Source organism: Mixophyes fleayi, chromosome 2 (assembly GCF_038048845.1).
Source record: "Mixophyes fleayi isolate aMixFle1 chromosome 2, aMixFle1.hap1, whole genome shotgun sequence".
Taxonomy (NCBI): Eukaryota; Metazoa; Chordata; class Amphibia; order Anura; family Limnodynastidae; genus Mixophyes; species Mixophyes fleayi.
In genome coordinates this window covers 332,987,472-333,010,061 of record NC_134403.1, presented here as the reverse complement: position 1 = coordinate 333,010,061, position 22,590 = coordinate 332,987,472, and the positions used below count along the sequence as shown (strand labels likewise).

At 40.6% G+C, this 22,590-nt stretch overlaps 1 protein-coding gene across 8 annotated transcripts in view; it reads left to right on the top strand.

Moving 5' to 3' along the window:
* Positions 1–22,590, top strand: part of NCOR1 (nuclear receptor corepressor 1) — a 104,043-nt gene extending 81,453 nt beyond the window's left edge. For 3 of the 8 annotated variants that reach the window (XM_075196931.1, XM_075196930.1, XM_075196925.1), the window contains 21 exons: positions 2–102; positions 681–852; positions 1,401–1,544; positions 3,686–3,769; positions 3,901–4,148; positions 4,243–4,600; positions 4,791–5,015; positions 5,815–6,021; positions 6,145–6,294; positions 7,551–7,757; positions 8,554–8,716; positions 9,792–10,267; positions 11,236–11,361; positions 11,472–11,605; positions 12,233–12,450; positions 12,683–12,835; positions 13,709–13,851; positions 16,203–16,256; positions 19,594–19,797; positions 20,216–20,398; positions 21,327–22,590. In XM_075196931.1, the coding sequence (XP_075053032.1) occupies positions 2–102; positions 681–852; positions 1,401–1,544; positions 3,686–3,769; positions 3,901–4,148; positions 4,243–4,600; positions 4,791–5,015; positions 5,815–6,021; positions 6,145–6,294; positions 7,551–7,757; positions 8,554–8,716; positions 9,792–10,267; positions 11,236–11,361; positions 11,472–11,605; positions 12,233–12,450; positions 12,683–12,835; positions 13,709–13,851; positions 16,203–16,256; positions 19,594–19,797; positions 20,216–20,398; positions 21,327–21,514 (3,938 nt within the window). In that variant the 3' untranslated portion in view covers positions 21,515–22,590. The remainder of the gene's footprint in view (position 1; positions 103–680; positions 853–1,400; positions 1,545–3,685; positions 3,770–3,900; positions 4,149–4,242; positions 4,601–4,790; positions 5,016–5,814; positions 6,022–6,144; positions 6,295–7,550; positions 7,758–8,553; positions 8,717–9,791; positions 10,268–11,235; positions 11,362–11,471; positions 11,606–12,232; positions 12,451–12,682; positions 12,836–13,708; positions 13,852–16,202; positions 16,257–19,593; positions 19,798–20,215; positions 20,399–21,326) is intronic. The other 5 variants (XM_075196932.1, XM_075196929.1, XM_075196926.1 and 2 more) reach the window with 4 other exon arrangements.

Sequence of the window (22,590 nt, the reverse complement as noted above, 5' to 3'; positions counted from 1 at the left end):
GGTACCATGACAGCACTGCAGGAGGGGAGCATCACTAGAGGCACCCCAGCCACCAAAGTTCCAATGGAATCCATTTCCTCTCATCGAGGGTCCATTACTCAGGTACGTCACACAGGAGTTCACGGTTACTGTGAGCCAGGTTGACAAGATTGCTTGTTTTGTTTTTTTGTTTTTTTTCTTCTTATTTGAAATAAAGGAAATGTTGCACAATAGCCCAAGTATTTTTTCAATTTTTCCTTTTTATTTCCCTCTTTTATCACAGTAAACACCTCCTCCCTTCCCACTCCATGCACGCACACAATAGAGTGCAACTAACATGTATATATCTTGAGTTTTTAAGTCTGGGTGATGCTCCTCTGTCTCCACTATGCACTCTCCTCTTACTGGCCTCTACCCCAACCTCCCCCATCCCACTGTCCAGAAGTAAGATATTGCATGTAGGCCCAGGGTGTGGTGGGTATTCTCCTGCATTTGTAATAGCTACAATGTTTCCACATCCATCATTGTTTCTACACTGCTTCATTTTTAATGTACTGGTAGCTGATAAAGGAAAACACCATACAGAAAAAGTACATTTTCTTTTTTAGTTTATGCAGTATGTAGCTTAATGCCGCTATTGCACTAACTGTATGGTCTATTTTTCCTGTGTAAATGAGTCTCTCCACAACTGTCATTTATAGGGTACTCCAGCACTGTCACAGTCTGGTATCGCTGCTGATGTCTTGCTAAAGACGACCATCACCAGACTGGCTACAGAGGATATCAACAGTCCAGAGAAATGTAGGGAAGAGTCCTCTACTAAAGGCCACGTCATTTATGAGGGAAAGAGTGGACATATAGTATCATATGATTGTAAGTACATCTATTTGAAATGTCAGAACTTTATAGTGGTTACAATGTTATTTCAAGAAAGCGCTGTCCACAATGGTGCTTTTATCAACTGTGATGTTTGACTCTCTCCATGAACTTTTATTATATTTCTGCAAAACACAGGTGCATTGTTGTACAATGTTACATTCAAGGACAAATTACTGTTTGTTCTCTAAAATACACTTGCTTAATAAAATATTTGTTGTTTTGTGTATCACAATTGCATTAACCTCTAATGCATCATGTTTGCTTATGTCTGGTGCCATCATTGTGCTGGTGTCCTTGTCTGATAGACAGTAGCTGTTCCTAAGCCCCTGGCTTTGTACAAGATTGGCGTCTTATGAGTTGTTTATAAGAGCAGATAGAAGAGTGGGGTCTGGAAGTGACTGAACATCTGACAATCCTTATTAAACACTGGCTCATTTCTTTCCTGTAATAGATTTTTCTATTTTATTTTTCCTAAATGTTTATAGTTTGTTGTATACATTCAACCACAATTAACACGTTCTTAATTTACCACCTTATTTCAGCTGCTATTAAGAATCTACGTGATGGTACGCGGAGCCCAAGAAGTGCTCCAGAGATGACACTGAAGAGGACCTATGAAGCCATGGAAGGAAATATAAAGCAGAACTTGTCTGTGAGAGAATCTGCTGTATCAGCACCAATGGAAGGTACTGGTTGCCGTGGCCATTATCAATATAAATAAAGGCGATGTCTTATTTGTTACGTCCTCTCCAAACGCAATGTTCCAAAATAGCAACTTCATGTAAAATTGTTTATATCGCTTCATGTAAAATCCACATTTTATTACATGTATTCCAACTGATAAGAGTCTTAGGACTGAAATACCGCACTTCTGATATCTGCTTTTCTGAAGAGGGTTTTTGCATCCAACCTTCAACTCAATTTGCCAAGAAATCAGTGAGGGCTTTGACAGCCACATTCTCTCTTACTAAAAATATTCATTCTTTGTTACTATAGACTTGGCCAGATAGTGAGTTGTTATTCTCTGAGCTGTCTGATTAGATTTTAGAAATGAATGACTGTACTAGATACAATTAACCAAAGATATATTTCTCTTTCCTGCCATTGGGGGACACTGCAAGACATTGGGTATAGTAGTGGGTGTAGGAGTTTAGGCACTTATCAACTTCTTTGATGAGGAGGGGCATAGTAGGGGAGGAGAGACAAGATTAAAGAAGTTAAGTGCCTAAACTCCTACACCCCAATGTCTCACAGTGTCCCCCAATGGAGTAAGAGAAATGAATTTTAAGGTGAGTAAAAATCTTCTTATTTCAGATGTGGGTGCTTTAGTACTACCAAGACGCAGGTTTACATACAACTTTGCCCCAGAGAATTTTATGATCGTTATTGATGTATTTGTTTGAGTAGTCCTGGGAAATTTCATGGCCAATTTAAACATAATTGAAATAGTTCCCCGTGTCCACGTATTGGAACACATAGGATTTTGTAAATGCACAGAGATACAAGACTGCAGCCAGTGTGCTGTTATGCAGAGCATTGACAGTGACCATAACATGATTATATCTATTTATTATGTGTCTTGTTATGCATGAGTTTGTAATAGTGTTCCAAATATAGTAATTGTGTTTCCCATTTTGTAACTTACCAGTTAGAACAATATAGTAAACAGCTTATCTTTGTTTTGTTTACTTTCATATTTACATTCACCCCTTTTATGTGAATACTGAGGTTATTTATAAGGCTCCACAGATTCCGTAGCGCCAGACAGCAATCTTCACCTTCATGTGCCTGTTATTCACATCCTTTGAGAGTATAAAACATGTCTGTTACTAAAAGCTAGAGCTCTAGTACCCATCCTATACTCTTCTATAGCTAGTGCGTATTCAGGGCTGTTTTATAAAAGGAGAATTTGTCCTGAGCCCACCAAGTCAGGATCAACCGTTAACCAAAACTATATATACTATTTTTATAGAAATAATGCAACAAAAATACACTACCTAATATCTGTTTTTGTTCTTTTTTGTGTAAAAATATGTCTATGGGGGACAGTGATATAGGTTAGACACACGGCGGGCAGACATGAGTGGTCCCTCCTCTAGTCCACCCTACCTACCCTTTATACAAATGTGTAAAAAGTAAAGTACTTCTGTCTAGCTGTGAATGGGAGGAGGGGGCACACGCATAATCTCTGGAAAGAGGACAATTGTGGTGAATCAAAGAGCTCCTATTATAACCACCTTCCGCTGCCTCACCTCATTTCATCCATTACACACCACCGATAACTGCACAGGAATGTCATCCACCAAGGACTGCGCTGATAATGCTGCTGCTTAATAACACACTTTCCTGTCCAATTTCAATTGTTGTTCCCCTTCCTTATATATCTTCCTCAAACCTCTAATATTGTAAGCTCATGTGGGCCATCTTTACCACTTATTTCATGTCATGATCCCCTTGGTGGCTGCGTAGTAGCCTGTATAGTCCCCCCCCAATGTGATAGAACTGTGCTGGTTCAATGTTTCAGATTCTGCCAATTCTGGAGTAATTCACCACTGCTGTCAACGATAACAGTCCAATCTCCAGGGCTCAACACTCTGGACATGTGTAGATTAATACAGTGATTTTTGAAGCGTGTCGATTCCACTGATTTTAAACTGCTAGTGCATTACAACTAAACTGTGTATATTAATGTACAGTTTTCTGTGCAGAGATCCCGAACATGGGAGTTCTTTATAACTACACTAGATACGTTTTATGGGAAAGCTTTAAAATTGGCTTAGTTGCCTTTTAAGTGTCTCATAGCTTACTTGTTGCTTTGTGTTCCCAGGATTGATATGTCGTACTCTACCCAAAGGCAGCCCCCATACAGAACTTAAAGAAAGGCAGGTTATGACGGGCTCAATCATGCAAGGTAAATATAACTGATTTCCCAGATATTATTTCTTTCAAATGCAATTTAAATAACGTTGATTGTTTATACCCTGAATTGTATATAGAGTATTATCAATAGCCACTATATTTCTGTAATAATTTTCCAACTAGGCACACCAAGAGCTTCGTCTGAGAACTTTGACGAAGGACTTAAGTATGCCAAGCAAATAAAACGTGAAAGCCCTCCAATAAGGTCGTTTGAAGGAGCCATCACTAAAGGCAAGCCTTATGATGGTGTCACTACAATCAAAGAAATGGGACGCTCCATTCATGAAATTCCTAGGCAGGACCTCATTAGTCAAGAAAGTCGCAAAACCCCGGAGAGTTCTAGGACAATAATGGAAGGTTCCATTTCCCAGGTAATTTTTCATATTTTGTGTCCTTTTATGTGATTGTTTTATTAATTTGTCTATGAATGCAAATAAGAAGTGTTTGCTGATCTGCTTCTTATAGGGAACACCTATAAAACACGAAGGTACTTCTGGTCAGTCGGCCATCAAACACAATGTAAAGTCCTTGATTATGGGGCCAAGTAAGCTGCCGCGTGGGGTGTCGCAGATGGAGATGATGCCAGAAAATTTAAAAGTGGTGGAGAGAGCAAAATATGAAGATGCCAAATCTTCTGAAGCCATGCGATCGCGTCACACATCCGTAGTCAGTTCTGGTACATCGGTGCTTCGGTCCACTCTTCACGAAGCCTCAAAGTCCCAGTTGAGCCCCGGGATTTATGAGGATGCCAATGCCAGGAGGACTCCAGTGAACTACCCCAGCCCAATGTCCAGGAGTTCACCTATGGCACGGTCATCAGAAGGTGAGAACTCCGTATGAGTTTGGAACTTGTCAGAGACTCACAGAAAACATGTCCCACAACAGAAATTATTATGCCGGGTCGTCTGTTCTCCGGATACACGCCTTCATTGGTCAAGTGTCTTGTGATTATTATTTGTTTCTTTTATATCCCCCCCCCAAACTCATATTAGCTGTATTGTTTGTGTTTTCAGGTGGCCTTACTCCAGGAAAGTCTTCCAGTCATGAGAGAAAAAGCACATTAACCCCCACGCAAAGGGAGAACATAGTGGTCAAGTCCCCAGTTCCTGGTGTAGACCCATCCACCGCTCACAGTCCCTTTGATCCTCATCTAAGGGGTGCAACCCCTGGAGAGGTCTACAGAGCTCATCTGCCTCCTCATCTTGATCCTATCCAGTTCCACAGAGCTTTGGATCCTGGTACGTGATTTAAGGATATTATAAGATAGTGCTGTCTTGAATGTTGAATGAAAAGAAAGACACAATCCGTATTGGAATGTCAGCACTATTGATTAGTATGTATTAGTATGAGTCGGAGTAAACTCCTCCTCCTCCAAGTATTGTAGAAAGCAAGCTGTTAATGACAGTGTAAAATAAGGAAGTTTCCTCCTGTTTGGATAGGTTAATCCTTTTGGTTAACATAAAATCACCATGGTTTATTATTTATTGCCTCATTCATTAGGAAAAAAAGTTCATGCTCCTAATGTTTATGTGTCACTAATGACAATTGGACTATATATTAGTAATTGGCATACTTTCTGTCTCAAATATGCCACCGTGGCTCATTAGTAAAGTTGTTGGCAAAAATAACTGCAGGACAGTGCCCCCTTTAGCACATGCCTCTTGGTAATTTCACTTGGGCTCTTGCAGTTTACCACTCAGTAATCCAATTAAATAGTAATCGGTACAATGCACAAATAATAACCACTACCGCTCTGAATTTCACCGTTGTCAAATGCCAGTCATATATGAGGGCATTACAGTCATGGATCTGGGAGTAAAGATTCTAAATTCTACATGTTAAAGTAAAATAAAAATAAAAAGTTGAAGACTATTTGGGCAATGCAGCTTTGGGGGGAAAAAAAGTCTTTGTTTTCAGAAGTAAAACAGACACACCCATGCTGCTGTTCTGCTCAAGACCATGTTGCATTAGGTACTAGGCGCAAAGTAAACAAACTGAATTTAAATTTGCAATAATCTTGCACCTTTCTTTCACCAGCTGCTGCAGCCTACTTGTTTCAAAGACAGCTGTCCCCAACCCCTGGCTACCCAAGCCAGTACCAGCTCTATGCCATGGAGAACACACGGCAGACCATCTTAAATGACTACATCACCTCCCAGCAGATGCAGGTTAATTTAAGGCCGGATGTCAGAGGGCTTTCCCCAAGAGAGCAAGGGTTAGCCATTCCGTATCCAGGAGCCCGAGGTAAGGCAACGTTTGCACATTTGTGATTGAATTTCTTCACTGTACCCCGGTTGCTAGGTATTACTTTAACTGCATACTACTTGCCTGGTACAAATTGGTGCATTATTTTTGTTCTTTAAACAGGAATTATAGACTTAACCAACATGCCACCTACTATTTTGGTCCCTCACCCCGGAGGAACGAGTACTCCACCGATGGACAGAATTACATACATACCAGGGACACAGCTAGCTTTCCCTCCCAGACCCTACAACCCAGCTTCTATGTCTCCAGGTTTGTTGATGATTTTGTGTTTATTGTTTTGCAATTAAACAGAAAATAGGGACACTTCCATTACATGAATTTTACTCTGTCCATAAAATACAGCCCCCATGTTTTGGACACTTCATACATTAATACATTTATGAAACCTGCACCCATTAATTCTGATATTCTAGATAAGATGTAAGTCAGTGCTCTTGGAGTATTTACATGATGAATGCCACCTGTAAGTTAGACTTGATTGCTCACGGGAGGAGTACTGTGAAGCATTGATTTCATATATTAGTCAGTGGAGATTGGCAGGGATACTGAGGGCTACTTCTGGCCTACAGACTGTCCATCAAACAGCTCTGTTCTAGATGCACCGATACATTTCACCTTTATGATTATTACTCGCATTGATTTGTAAGGTGCTGTAATGGTAGTTCTAGACAGTGGGGAAAACAGGTCATACCTAAACCAGGGACATACAAGGTAGACAAAATAAATACTGGTGCAAAAACAGGGTAGGCATGGTCCCGCTCACATTCCAGTTGAAAGTGGGCACAGCTGAGACAAGAGGAAGGAGTGTGACTAGAGTGGAGATTTAGACAGTTGTGTCGCTAGTATAAGTGGGAGTAGGGTAAGCTCTAATAAAGAGTTGGGTTTTTTAGAGAGCATTTAAAGTTTTTAATGCTGTAGAAGAGTCTGATTGGGAGTAGTGGGGAATTCCATAAGTGGGTAGCAGCAAGTAAAAAGTTTTCTAGACGGGGCGAGGTATTTACCAGAGATGAGACAACGGGCAAGTCAGAGGTAGATATAATAGCAGGATGAAGAGTATTTGGAGATGACGTATGTAGGGATGGAGTTGTTGAGGGCTTTGTAGATATTGATAAGTAATATGAATTGGTTTCAGGAGTACACAGGAAGCTACTGTAGAGTTATGCAAAGTGTAGCTGTGAGAGAGGAAGGTCAGTCTTGATGCAGCATTTAAGATGGATTGAAGTGGGAAAGGCCTGTAGAAGCTGGTTGCAGTAGTCGAGGCAGGAGAGAGGAGATGAGCGAGTGGGTTAAAGTTTTGGTAGCATGTTTGGTAGAAAAAGGGCATATTCTGGCAATATTTAGTATAGATCAATAGTTACCTCACTTTTCATATTTAATTTCAGTCTAATTATTTTTTTTAACACCTCAGTTGCAGTGAAAAGGAAAGTTGTGTGTGTATGTGTGTTATCATGCTCTTCTCACTCCTACCCATTATGGACTAGGTAACTGGAAATATAATTTCCCAGTGTCTTTCTTAGGTCATCCATCACATTTAAGTGCTGCATCCTCTGCCAATGCTGAGCGGGAAAGGGAGCGTGAGAGAGAGCGCGAACGAGAGCGAGAAAAGGAACAGCGTGATAGAGAGCGGGAAAGAGAGCGAGATCGGGAGAGGGAGCGAGAGAGAATGGTTGCTGCGGCTGCTTCCGCTCAGAATGAACATTACCTACGGACTGGTAAGTAGCTTTACTTTTTTACTGGAGCACACCAATCACATCTACTTCTAGGCCGTGCCTTTTAGAGTATATTATTCAGTCTGCCAGATCTAGCTATAATTTCTGCTGGATTTTTTTTAGCATTTGAACATCAGTCATTGACTACCTTCATTTTTAGAATATACAATTTTTATTTTTTTATTGGTCACATCTTCAGGAGCTCATTAATGAGTTTATTCCTACCTGTACGTATCATTTATATAGCACCAGTCATACGACACAGCACTGTATAAAGTATGCCCTTTTTGTCAGAAGCCAGTTTACCTACCAGTATGTCTTAGTTTGTGTTTTGTGGAGGTGGGTGGGTTTGGTCTGTGGAAGGAACCTAAGCAAACACAGGGAGAATATGCAAACTCCACACAGATAGCACTGGGGTCATGGGTTCAGTTCTGACCAGGACTCTGTGTGGCAGCAAAGCTAAAAGCTGTGCCACTGTGCTGCCTTAGGTGTAATTGAGCTCCATCATGGTTGCCCATCTCTTTACCAGATGGCTCAGCAGTAATTCTACACTTGCCAGTCTTGTTGAGCACGAGGGAAATCTGTTGCTGAATCAGAGTGACGGGTGAAGAATCATTGGGGATCCATCTTTGTTCTCCATTGAATACATACTCCTCATGTCGTCCTCTCCATAGTTACTGCAGACTATTACAACACAACTGCTTTGATATTACTTTATGAATCTATGTTTAACACTTATTAATATGGGTGCATTATCTGTGAATGCATTTGTGTCTAACAAGCCCTTATTCATGTGCAGTGACAGAGCAGCCTGGCAGGCCGGGTAGTCACGGATACGTGCGCTCCCCCTCGCCGTCAGTGCGTCCTCAGGAGAACATGATCCAGCAGAGGCCAAGTATATTACATGGAGCTAATGGGAAAAGTGTTATCACGCCTTTAGACACTGCACAACTAAGAATCATGTAAGTATATTTCAGTGACTGTACACTTTGGAATTTTGTGTCAAATACTGTGCGTATTATAATGCAGCATTTTTAGCTAGGTCATAATATAAATGTTGGCCTTTTTGTTCTCATTAAAAGGCATTTTAACCTTTAGCATTTCCTTTGCTTAATTGTGCTTAGTACAGGACATTGCATTTAGTAGACATAGGGGCATATTCAATTGTCGGCGGAAACGCAGAAAATCTCGCTTTATTACGGTAGTTTTCTCGCTGGATTTCAGCTCCCTGAGCCGCGAGCTGAAATCCAGCTAACTACTACCATAACAACGGTAGTAGTTTGAATGCCGCGGAAATCCGCGACAATTGAATATGCCCCATAGAGTATAACACTATGTCTGTACAAGGTGGGAAATATCACACAGGAGGGAGCTGATCAGAATTAGCTTTTTTCCATGGTTAAATTAAATCATTTAGGAGAGCACATGTGACATGTAACAATCATGACCTTAGAAAGTGCCCCTAACCCAGAAGTAGCACAGACATATATGGTGTAAGTGTTAAGAAATAACTAGTTCTACAGGGCTGGCTTGCACAAACTAGAATAGAAAGCGTTACTTAAGAAAATGGCATATATTTTTTAATTTCCTTTTAGATCTACAAGTTACTATACTACGTTGCAGGCGTACAAAATAGATGGATTCTACACGTCCATCAGCGGGTTTAGGGGGTGGTGTTTTACTTTCCTTTGCCTGCCCTGTATTTTCACTTAATGTGAGCCTAGCCACCACTCTAGTGACCGACTCCTCTCCATGTGGTCAGAACAGCCCTGACTGTAGACTCCAGAGCCACCATATTGTGTGAGGATTAGAACATATGGATAAGATTGATAGGATGTCTGTGGGAGGCGATAAAGGGCTTGTAGTCCAGGAATAATAAGCATTGGTTCTCTAATACATGGTAAACTGTACAAGGAGAATTAGTAATGCCGTTAAAAAAGTCTGGTAAAGTCCTGCAACAGGAGCATAGTGGGGAAAAAACAGAGGTAAGGTGTGTATTTGACTTTTAACTTAATGTCATTTCCTATAACCCACCAGGCCTCTTAATCCTGGCGGGCCCTCTATCACCCAGGGAATTCCAGCCTCCCGATACAGCACTGCCGCTGATGCATTAGCTGCCCTAGTAGATGCAGCAGCTTCTGCACCACAAATGGAAGTTGGCAAGCCAAAGGAAAGTAAGCTTGATTCCACACGATCAGAGGAGAACATGGCCAGGCGTGCAGCACTAGAGCAACAACAAATGGAATCTGAGCGTAGATTGGTGCAAAGTCCATACACCTCATCTAGCTTCTCTAGTAGCAAGTCACAGAGCCAGCCATCCCCAGCTGTATACTCCGAAGCTGGCAAAGATAAAACTGCACATACCAAGTCACGCTATGTGGAGGAGTTAAGAACTCGAGGAAAGACCACCATCACCGCGGCCAACTTCATCGATGTCATCATTACACAGCAGATCGCCTCTGACAAAGATGTTCGTGAGAGAAGTTCACAGAGCTCCGATTCCTCCAGTAGCAGTAAGTGGACGTTTTCATCTTAGTACAAATAACTCTCTTCCAGGATTTTCAGTCGTCTGCTTTTAGATGCAGGTGCACTCAAGTCTTCATAGTATTGTTTATTGGAAGTTTTTTAGTTTTTTATTGTTGTTTTGAAACTGTTTTAATACCCCAATGTACTTGGCATCTTCAGAAGAATACCAGATAAGTGTGAAAGAAAAAAATGATCTTTGCAATTTTTTTGGAAACCTTACTAGCTTTCAGAAATCATTCCTAACTATAGAAGGCATTTCACTGATGAATTATATAGCAGTGTTGTTGCATGTAGGCTAAGCAATGAATGACTATTTCCTTTTGAATGATCCTTCACAAAGCAATAATGTTACCTTTGTTTAGGTCTGTAACAGTAGATGTATGTCTCTTTATTTGCAAAACATTTTGCAGAAGAAAAAAAATTGGTAAACCCAAAATCAGTGTGTCCTTATGTAAAAGAGTTACTAGTCACCTTCGCTGATCTGTTGAGCACCAGAACAAGGATGTGAGTCATAGAGGAGAAAGCCTAACCTGTGATGACAATAGGTTGTAATTCAAGAAAAAAATGTGTGCATACAGTATCCAACGTCATAAAGAGATAGTTTTATGTAAGATAATCCAGTTTTTTGTTGTTTTTTTTATTCTGTACATTTTATATATTACGATCAATTCATCATTTTGTTATGTAATTAACCTTTGATTTTGAAATGTAATGTATACTGTATAGAGAATGGACAATATATGTATCAATAATCTAACCTCTGTTTGAAGACTGTTGATTATTTATTTTTTTTATACTGATGAGCTAGAGAGGAAGGAAGCGTGTGCTCTAACTTGCCTTCAGTGTAATTAACATTATTTTATCCTTTTTTTATTTCTTTATTAATCATTTAAAAAAGAAAAACGCCAGCGCAATATCGATATTGGTAATACTGATGCCTGTATGCTTTCTGTAGTGTCTTCTCATCGCTTCGAGCCTCCCAGGGACACCATAGAAGTAATCAGCCCAGCAAATTCACCAGTGCAGATACAGGAAAAAGAAACTTACCAACAGGAAGTCGCTAAACCAAGCCAGCCAGAAAGTAAGTGCTCTGTAGCCTGCAGATGCCTTTATAGATACTAGAGAGAACAAGCACTCTCATAGCATGCAGGCCTCACGCCTTGATGGATGACTTGTCTTCTTCTGATGCAGATGATAACAGCCGACAATATGAAGCACAGCCCAGCCGCTACCGGCCACAACAGGAGTCCCCCTCCCCACAGCAGCCAGCACCCACACACGTGCCTCAAACGCATAGGCTGATCACACTCGCAGATCACATATGTGTAAGTGTAAGAGGAGTACACACGTATAATCACATCTGTCCTCCAGACCTGGCTTCCTGGAAGTCATACAACTGCTGACCTGTTTCTATTTGTTTTCCAAATGAAAAAAAACTGAAAAGCCTTGGTTCTCCTTATTCCCACTTCATGATTATGAATTTATTTGTGGCGGTCTATTACATGTAAATGTCATAAACATTTTTATACATGCATCATACCGCCCAAAGTGTGTTCTTACGTAATGATCCCCTGTTATTCCATCCATTGTGCTCTCACATGTGAATTGATGCAACATAATGTTGTTGGTTAGGAAACTTAGAGTATAGAAATAAAATACTGCAAACAAGAATTGCAAAAAAATAAATATAAAGAAGTTTTCACATGTAAAAATTATTTTAATTTGAACTTTTTGTATAGCGCTTTTACATGGTGTTTTATATAAGCAAGATGGTATGTGATTTGTTGTGTAAAGCAGATCATTTAAAAATATTTATAGGCCATGAAAAAAATAAAAAAGATCAGCGGAGTCCTGTATTCATCCTGCCAATATAAGGATACTTGTCTCTTTCTTTTTTGTTTTATTTATATGTTTAACTCACATCTCTGTCAAATGTATTTTTCTTCTCTCAGCACATTATAACACAAGACTTTGCCAGGAATCAGTCCGCCACCCAGGCCTCTCAGCAGCCCCCCACATCTACATTCCAGAGCACTGCCCCGCCGCCAGCACCTGTCCGATCCAAGCCATCTAATAGGTTCAGCCCTGAATCGCAGGCCCAGCCTGTTCACCACCAGCGGCCGGCCTCTAGGGTGTCGCCTGAAAATATGCCCGACAAGCCTCGTGGAAGGTAATGCGATGCATGGATTATTTGTGTCCATACATAGCTGGTGTAGTCTCATACATTACACCATTGTTCCACATAATGGTTACTGCATATAGAAAAGGGGATAACGTAGAATAAGGGCAGGGGGTGAAATGTGTAAGCCAAATAAGTTGACCAAATGACTATGGTATGATATTTACAAGACCTAAATCCTTGATGGCCCATGTCGTAATAGTGCAGTGGTGAAAGTAAGCAGGTTGTGTCTTTATAACAGGCCAGGAAAGTCACCAGACAGAGGGCACATCAGTGAGCCGTATGAGCCGATATCGCCTCCACAGGTTCCCATCATGCATGCTAAACAAGACAACCTGATGTTAATGTCACAGAGACCAGAGCCTGCTGAACAAAGGTAGGTTCTCACAATAGACTGGAAATGTCAAACTCCTCCTAATAGTTGATAGTTGGGGATCTGGCACCTCCCATTCTAATGCTGGTAGACCTCCCTTAGCTAAGTACAGCCACCAGGATACAGCTGTAGACCAGTTCCTGGTGTAATATATAGTTGCACACACGATTATCTCTGATCAGATACCACACTAGTGTCAGCGAACTGTTTGCACCAGTGTTTTATGTGTGTTAGTATTTATTTTTATATTTTCCTCCTGATTAAGATATGTTCTCATTTGCCGAATACGGTTTCTTTATAATCTTGTGTTCATGCTGTATGATCAACCAACAAAGTCACCACAACATCTCACTTTACCATTAACTGTTTTTTGTTGTCAAGTGAAATGTTCCATCTGATATCTCTTTGCACTGAATTATTAATTACAAGAACACAGAATAACCCTTTTTTTAATCTCCTTGTTTGTCTAATGAAACTATTAACGGATTAACGCAAAAATGATCCTGTTGCAGCGCTTAACCTGACTTCCATAAGAGTGGCTAGCAAGTCTGCATACAAAGGTTACCATTTGCTAGGGAGACATCGTTTTCATGTCTGTCGCATTTCTTTTTTCCCCTCCCATCAGTCTACAATATTTGTACAGTTCCTTGGAGTGTGAACCCTTCACTGATTTAGCTCCGTAATACACCGACTTTGATATACATTAATGTTCAGTACTGACTTGTCTTGGTCTCTAACCACTTCCTTCAAATATTTGTCCCAGCAAGTTTCCTAGTGCAATAGACAGGCTTACAAGCTGATTCTAAACTATAAAATCTTTATCCATTTCAATAATCCATTGTCTATGTCCTTATATATTTATTTTTTGTTGCACAGGAACGACTCTCGTTCACCAGGAAATATAAATTATCTCCCCTCCTTCTTCACCAAGTTGGAAAACACCTCCCCTATGGTGATGTTCAAGAAACAAGAGATTTTTCGTAAGTTAAACTCCTCTGGTGGCGGTGACTCTGACATGGGTAAGTGGGACCTGACTGTCATCTTTCTTCTCTGTCTGTTACTAATTTGGGGGTGGCCGCAATCAAACATACTGGAACGACTAATACTCAACTAATAAGTCGTGTTATGTTACTCATAAATATGTTGATTCTTACCCCTCTTAATAATGTTGTTCATACAGAATAATGTATACCTATTTGTTGTATCAAACCTATGATATATAAAAGTGAAAAGTAGCCATATATTTAAATCTGGCACTTTCCATTTAAGATCACATTACTTACTTTGTGGTATGTTTTTGTTTTTTAAACAACCAAAGATTATAATGTTGCTTCATTGATACTACAGGATGTTGTAGTGTTAACCAGCATGTTAGAATAATTGAATATATCCAATTCATTTGTGACTATACATAGACCAGTGATGATCAGCAAGTCTTAGTATGGGGTTGTTCTAGGCCCCTAAGAGAGGTATTTCCCAATAGAATGTATTATAGATCTGCCAATTGGGGGACTGCAAAGACAGATCCTGGACCCACAGGGGGCACATCTTAGCTTTATGCCATAGTGCTGGACAGTACCAATCTGTGCAGGATATTATGGGTGGTTCTCGGTACAATGGTTCAACTATTCTATACCATAACATATTGCAAAATGAAAATACAGAATGTTTAAGATAAATTTTAATAAGTAAAATTTGATAATTCATCATCATAGTTTATTTATAATGCGCCATAGAATCTGCAGCGCTGTACAATCCACAAAAATAGAACAGAATAAAATACAAGTATGTGAGGGGCAAGAGAAAGAATAACATCAGTAAACATCAATGCATGAAGAGATTATAGAGACAGCAGCTACATTACACAAAGGAAAACCTTTCAGAGAGGATGCGGAGATGGGAAGTAGGGAGGACCATGCTTGTGAGAGGCGGGGAAACAAACAAGTGATATAGGGGTGGTGGGAAGCGAGGTGGAAGATGTTTAAGATGGGGTGGGGAAGCAAATGAAGACGATAGGAGTGGAGGGAAAGGAGTGGAAGGGACAGGTGGAGCTTTAAGAGGGAATTGTCTTGGGGTGGGGCAGAGTCGGCATGTGTGAAAAGGTGAGTTTTGAGGGTGCATCTGAAAGATAGGCGGTTGGGGTTGAGTCTAGTCAGATGGGGCAGGAAATTCCAAATGTGGTGAAATCCTGAAGGCGGGAGTGTGAGGGGGTGATGGGAGAGGTGAAGGTCATTGACAGAACATAGTGTGTGAGTAGGGAAGCAATACTATGGGACACACAGAGAGCTGAGATGAGGGTAAGCAGCTTGGATTGTATCGTGGAGGGAACAGGAAGCAATAGGGCTTTGCAGAGAGGAACAGCATGAGAGGAAGACTAGTCACGCCGCTGCCTCACTCAGGACAGATTGCAGGAGGGACAGACGTGACAGGAAGTCCAAAGAGGAGATTGCAATAATCAAGGTGGGAGGTAACAAGAGCATGGACAATGGTCTTGGTGACATCCAGAGAGAGGAAAGGGCGAATCTTGGCAATGTTGTGAAGGTGGAGACGACAGGATTGGGCGAGCGGCTGGATGTTGGGGGTGAAGTTGAAGGTAGAGTCAGTGATAACCCACTGGCAGCTCACAGGGGAGAGGGCAACACCATCAACCTTACGGGAAACGGGCAGAGGGGACGTGACACTGAGCGGTGGATAATCACCGTCAGACCTGGTTTGTTCAGTGATTCTCAAACTGAGTTTGCCTTCTATATAAGTGAGGCACAGTTGCTTCAATCATGTACAAGATAAATCTGAAAAAATAGGGGAGGAACATATAGCTCAGAGAACATAGAGGTACATATGGAGAAAAGAATGATCTTGCTTGGTAATATACGTGCATTATATAATAATGTATATATTTTAGAGCCCATCCATTCTATTACAGAACACTTAACATGTCTTTAGAATACAGTCCATCAACTCACAAGGAACCCGTTTATATGAGGTGTTGGTTCCTAGTGAATTGCTAGGCTGTCATCTCATTATTTTTGGATTTGGCAATATGGCTGCCTCCACTGTATAGGTAAGAGAGGCTTCCTAAGTTGCTTTATGGGTACAGGACCGTAAATTGCTAAGAGATACCAAGATCAGCTGCTTGGTATAATATTACCTATGGTTATTGTGTTTTTCATTCTAGGTGGTATTTGTATGATTCCTTTTTTTTTTTTTTTTTTTTTTTTTTTTAATAAGCAACTATTTGCATATAAAATAAAGTGATAGGTTATCTATACTTGCTCTGCATTCATTTTATTAATATGTAACCAATAAATACTATCTAACGTGTCTGTTACAATAGAGTCTTGCGAATGAAAGTTGAATTTATATATTGCAGCAGCTGCTCAACCAGGAACAGAGATCTTTAACCTGCCGGCCGTCACTACCTCGGGTAAGACCAGTGCATCCCATAATTGTTCTTTATTTATGACACTAGTACTAATATCTGATTATATTTCAAAATTCAAGTTTTTGAAGTTTTGGGAACTTCCACGTGTTGCCTTAAGTATTTCTTGCCTAGAAACACTGCGTGCGCATTTTTGTCAGCGAAATCAGAATGCTTTGTTTTCCTAGTAGTTACATTACGGATTCATTTGAATTTACGCAAGTGACCGGACAATCTTTTACCCTGTACAAACTGAGGAAATATAAAGGAAGCATTAATAAAACTAAGATCATAACTGAGGGGTTGCTTTATTATTATTAGGGACGTTATTGAAAACTGGTGCATGATGTGTTAAATAAGTATCCACTCTGCATTAGTCACCAGTCTTCTGCCTATCAGATCATTGGGAACTAGTAAATTGAGCACTAAACTGTTCATTTGGACAGCTCTGATGTTTATGTATTGGCTGATGGGAGACAAATGTGTGACATGAATTTGAAGATCAGTTTGAGGATATGGGGGTATTATTCTCCAATAGTCTTATTTATATTTAATCGCGGTCATTGTAATTAGCATTAGTACTGAGGCTCAGAGTACATCTCTGACCAGAGTTTGCATGTTCTCCTTATGCTTACTGCTGTCCCTTGAGCAGTCCAAAATTATACCGGTAGGTTACTGGGCTTCTTATTAAATTGACCTACTGCTTCTGTGTCTGTGTGTTTTCTGCTGGGGCAGTGGCTAATGTTAATGAATAAACATCCTTATGGTAACTTATGTTTGCAGCACAATGAAAAGTGACATTGCACTAAAACCTAGGGGGGGGAAACCTAACTGTAGTTCCAGGAATGGATTATATTTTCAGCTGTAAGTATTCAGAGTTGTGTACTCTGAAGGGATTCACCTTGGATATCTATCCCAAAGCTAAAAAGACTATAACAACATTTTTCCCAGCTAAATTTGTTTCCCATCCATTACATTTGCTCGGAGTAGTGTCTTTTTCCACCTATTGTAGTAGGCTTGATTCACATCAATGAACTTATAATATTTTTTATTTTATTAATAATGTATTGTAAAGATTGTTTACGGGTGCACTAACATACCATTCTCGTTTCATGTTGAATCACTTAGTGACGTAGCTGTACGGGGTCAGCGTCATACCATTCTCGTTTCATCTAGAATCACTTAGTGACGTAGTGGGTCAGCGTCGTACCATTCTCGTTTCATGTTGAATCACTTAGTGGCGTAGTGGGTCAGCATCATACCATTCTCGTTTCATGTTGAATCACTTAGTGACGTAGCTGTACGGGGTCAGCGTCATACCATTCTCGTTTCATGTAGAATCACTTAGTGACGTAGTGGGTCAGCGTCGTACCATTCTCGTTTCATGTTGAATCACTTAGTGACGTAGTGGGTCAGCATCATACCATTCTCGTTTCATGTTGAATCACTTAGTGACGTAGTGGGTCAGCGTCGTACCATTCTCGTTTCATGTTGAATCACTTAGTGACGTAGTGGGTCAGCATCATACCATTCTCGTTTCATGTTGAATCACTTAGTGACGTAGCTGTACGGGGTCAGCGTCATACCATTCTCGTTTCATCTAGAATCACTTAGTGGTGTAGTGGGTCAGCGTCGTACCATTCTCGTTTCATGTTGAATCACTTAGTGACGTAGTGGGTCAGCATCATACCATTCTCGTTTCATGTTGAATCACTTAGTGACGTAGTGGGTCAGCGTCGTACCATTCTCGTTTCATGTTGAATCACTTAGTGACGTAGTGGGTCAGCGTCATACCATTCTCGTTTCATGTAGAATCACTTAGTGACGTAGTGGGTCAGCGTCGTACCATTCTCGTTTCATGTTGAATCACTTAGTGACGTAGTGGGTCAGCATCATACCATTCTCGTTTCATGTTGAATCACTTAGTGACGTAGTGGGTCAGCGTCGTACCATTCTCGTTTCATGTTGAATCACTTAGTGACGTAGTGGGTCAGCATCATACCATTCTCGTTTCATGTTGAATCACTTAGTGGCGTAGCTGTACGGGGTCAGCGTCATACCATTCTCGTTTCATCTAGAATCACTTAGTGGTGTAGTTGTACGGGGTCAGCGTCATACCATTCTCGTTTCATCTAGAATCACTTAGTGGTGTAGTGGGTCAGCGTCGTACCATTCTCGTTTCATGTTGAATCACTTAGTGACGTAGTGGGTCAGCATCATACCATTCTCGTTTCATGTTGAATCACTTAGTGACGTAGTGGGTCAGCGTCGTACCATTCTCGTTTCATGTTGAATCACTTAGTGACGTAGTGGGTCAGCATCATACCATTCTCGTTTCATGTTGAATCACTTAGTGACGTAGCTGTACGGGGTCAGCGTCATACCATTCTCATTTCATCTAAAATCACTTAGTGGTGTAGTGGGTCAGCGTCGTACCATTCTCGTTTCATGTTGAATCACTTAGTGACGTAGTGGGTCAGCATCATACCATTCTCGTTTCATGTTGAATCACTTAGTGGCGTAGCTGTACGGGGTCAGCGTCATACCATTCTCGTTTCATCTAGAATCACTTAGTGGTGTAGTTGTACGGGGTCAGCGTCATACCATTCTCGTTTCATCTAAAATCACTTAGTGGTGTAGTGGGTCAGCGTCGTACCATTCTCGTTTCATGTTGAATCACTTAGTGACGTAGTGGGTCAGCATCATACCATTCTCGTTTCATGTTGAATCACTTAGTGGCGTAGCTGTACGGGGTCAGCGTCATACCATTCTCATTTCATCTAAAATCACTTAGTGGTGTAGTGGGTCAGCGTCGTACCATTCTCGTTTCATGTTGAATCACTTAGTGGCGTAGCTGTACGGGGTCAGCGTCATACCATTCTCGTTTCATCTAGAATCACTTAGTGGTGTAGTTGTACGGGGTCAGCGTCATACCATTCTCGTTTCATCTAGAATCACTTAGTGGTGTAGTTGTACGGGGTCAGCGTCATACCATTCTCGTTTCATCTAGAATCACTTAGTGACGTAGTGGGTCAGCGTTGTACCATTCTCGTTTCATGTTGAATTACTTAGTGGCGTAGCTGCACGGGGTCAGCGCTGCTTGTCTTCCACTTTCTTTTTCACTGTGGAAGTAAATGTTGGCCTGTTTAGCAGGTGTAGAAGTTTCTCAGTTTGGAGCTTCATGTAAGGGAAGATGGTAAAGCATCTCTGTGGAGGGTTTTATCAAATGGCCGGAAAATGTGAGAAGGGACCAAACTCAGATCTTGTCCAAGTGCCTTCAGTTATGCCACTAAATTCACTTATTACAATAGTAATTGTTCTGTCTCCTTGTTCTTCTGCACAGGAGCCATCAGCTCTCGGGGGCATTCCTTTGCTGATCCTGCCAGTAACCTGGGTCTAGAAGACATTATCCGCAAAGCTTTAATGGGCAATTTTGATGACAAATCAGATGACCATGGTGTCCTGATGGGAGTAGCACAAGGCAACTCTTCAGGCTCTTCAAACAATGATGCCCGCAGAGAAGAAGCAAATCCATCCCCCAATTCAGGTTGGTATTTGGAGAAAACCGGAACATGCACATTTTAAATTTTCCCTAAAATCTTTCCTAAAGCCAAATTCTTACAGAAAATGTGACTGCTGCAGTAAAACTTTTTTTTCCGTAGATAGATAAACATTAACTTAAATGCATTCGTCTATTTTTAAGATGTCATTGTAATCTTCTAAAAGTATGTAGCAGTACAGCATCACGGAGTGGCAATGTAACCTCACACACCCAACACGTATAAACCATCAAAGCAGGGTGCTTCCCTTGTTGTTCCCCCCGCAGGTAATATATGGAGGTCGTCATTCCATTCACTTTTAAAAGGGCCACAATTCTGTTGAAGCACTGCAGGGTTCTCCTGCAGCAATGACTCTTTCATCAGCCCTTTCAGATTACCTTATATGCAAAGTTCTCCATGTTACAGGCGGAGGAACCACCAAGCAAAAGCTGATCAGTAAATCTGGCAGCCGCAAAATGAAGTCCCCCATTTCTGGCAGCCAGGCATACATGGGGGCTGAACGGCCCTCTTCCGTCTCCTCCGTTCATTCAGAAGGAGATTACAGGCAGGCTCCAGCGTGGGCCTGGGAAGACCGACCTTCTTCCACAGGTGAGAGTGAGCACACAGACGTAACGGCCCCCACACAGCACACTGGCTGCAATATTGTAAAATGTATGTTGCAGAAACTATGAATAAATTACTTTTCTATAATATCTTGTTATTTAAACAAAGGTAGGCAGAATGCATTTTACTCAAGTATTGTTACCTTCTTTTTTTTGTATTCCGTCAAGAAAATGTCTAGTATCTTAATTGCTTTACTGTAAGGATTGGCATAAAAAACCTGTGGCGTCGCCTTATATATTAATGGGTTACAAAACTTTGGATTAGTTGATGTTGACTCTAAGCTCTTTATTGTTGTGCATGGAAATAGATGCTGCACTTGGTGGTTTTTGGTTCTCATAAAGAGTACATTTGTTTTATCAATAACTTTATATATATACATTTATGAGACTGTGGGTACACAATATTAATATAAGCCTTATTTTGTAGTGTAGCTGCATATTGCTTTGTGTGATTATTTGTGGTAAAGCTGTGCACGCGGACATGTCCCCATATACTATGGGCGCAGCTCCGTCTTTAGACGTGGTTGCTCACACAGTATAGGAAAGGGGCCCCCGAAAAGCGGTACCACCTGTGCCGAGATTCCTCTTGGCAGCCCCAATAGTCATCCAGTGTATTCAATATTACCCAAGAATATTAGCTATGTTTAAAACGTTGCCTGCAACACAAGGCTTTATATATGTTATGAGTGAAACATTTAGAACACGCATAAGATTTCAAAATGGCTGCCCACATCGGTGTTAATATGCTACAAAAAAACAGTACTGGTGTAATTACCTTACCCCTCAACAGAATTTTTATAGTCATCCACAAGATGATATGAGACTATAGGTCACACTCACTGAACATAACTCAAGTGTTGTCACTTACATTTAGAATTTCATGAAATGCGTATTGTTTTACCTCTCTTCCTCAGGGTCCACCCAGTTCCCGTACAACCCGTTGACTATGGGAATGCTGAACAATACTCCTCCATCGTCTATAGCATGCGCACCCTCCTCCATGACACAAAGTTCTGCCCACCAGCAGAGCAGGATATGGGAACGGGAGCCTTCACCTCTCCTTTCATCACAGTATGAAACCCTGTCGGACAGCGATGACTGAAACGCTTTGGAATACAGAACTGCATGTTCCAACAGTAATGTCTCAATTCATGGCCTGGAAGACTTTTCTTAAAGAGAGCTTCAGGCCGAGCAGCGAGCTGCCGGGATCCTGAACAGGGAATTCTAGAGTCGTGTAAAAAATGATAAATGGATATCAGCCTGCCTGGCCCCAGGCCTGCTATTAGCAGAATGTAATTATTAATGAGCTAAAGTTCCACATTAATATGTAGAGAAGTTTTAAAGAAAAAAAGTGGATTATTGGACAACTACCAATTTACAACTATTTGTAAAGAAGACATAATGTCTTTAATCATTATTCTGTAAATATTTGCAGTGGTTTATTTTTTTTTTATTTTTTTTTTGCTCTAGTATGGTGTATGTATGTTTTAAATCATTGCCCCTGAGGAGTTTTTTGTTTTGTTTTTGTTTTGTTTTTTGTCTTGGACGATACTAAACTTGCTTCCTAGATGGCAGATAGCCAGTCCTAATTATATTAATTGTCCTGCACCTTATGGTAACTGGTCCATTTCACATTTAAAAGCCATCACACCAAGTTTTGACCCAGTTGTGAAGCGCTACGGCATTTGCTGGCACTATATAAATAAACGATGATGATTATAGAGAGCAGAAAAGCTCACCTTTTTATATTCAGGTGAGGAGGTGGCACATTAATGTTAAAACCATTGAAAATTGTTTTTTTTTTTGTTGTTTTTTTAATTATTATTTTTATCCTGTGGCTCAAATGCTGAACTCCTTTAAAAAGTAAAGACCAAACCTGTTTTTATAAAATATTTCTTTCTATCAGACCTACATATGAACGAAGCTTTTCTGCACTAGCAATGACCATTGCGAAACTGTGTCTGTGAATTTTAGGTTCTGGTTGTTTTTTATCCTTTGTAGGAATATATTCCCCAAGGAAAACCATAGATTATGTGTATAAACCGGTTGTCACCAATATAAAGACGGACAGATTGGAGCAATAGCTGTTTTTTATTTTATGTTTTATTTTTTTTTTCCCTCACAGCTTTCATTTAATTCTATACATGGATTGTAATAAAATGTTTTTGCGCAATACAA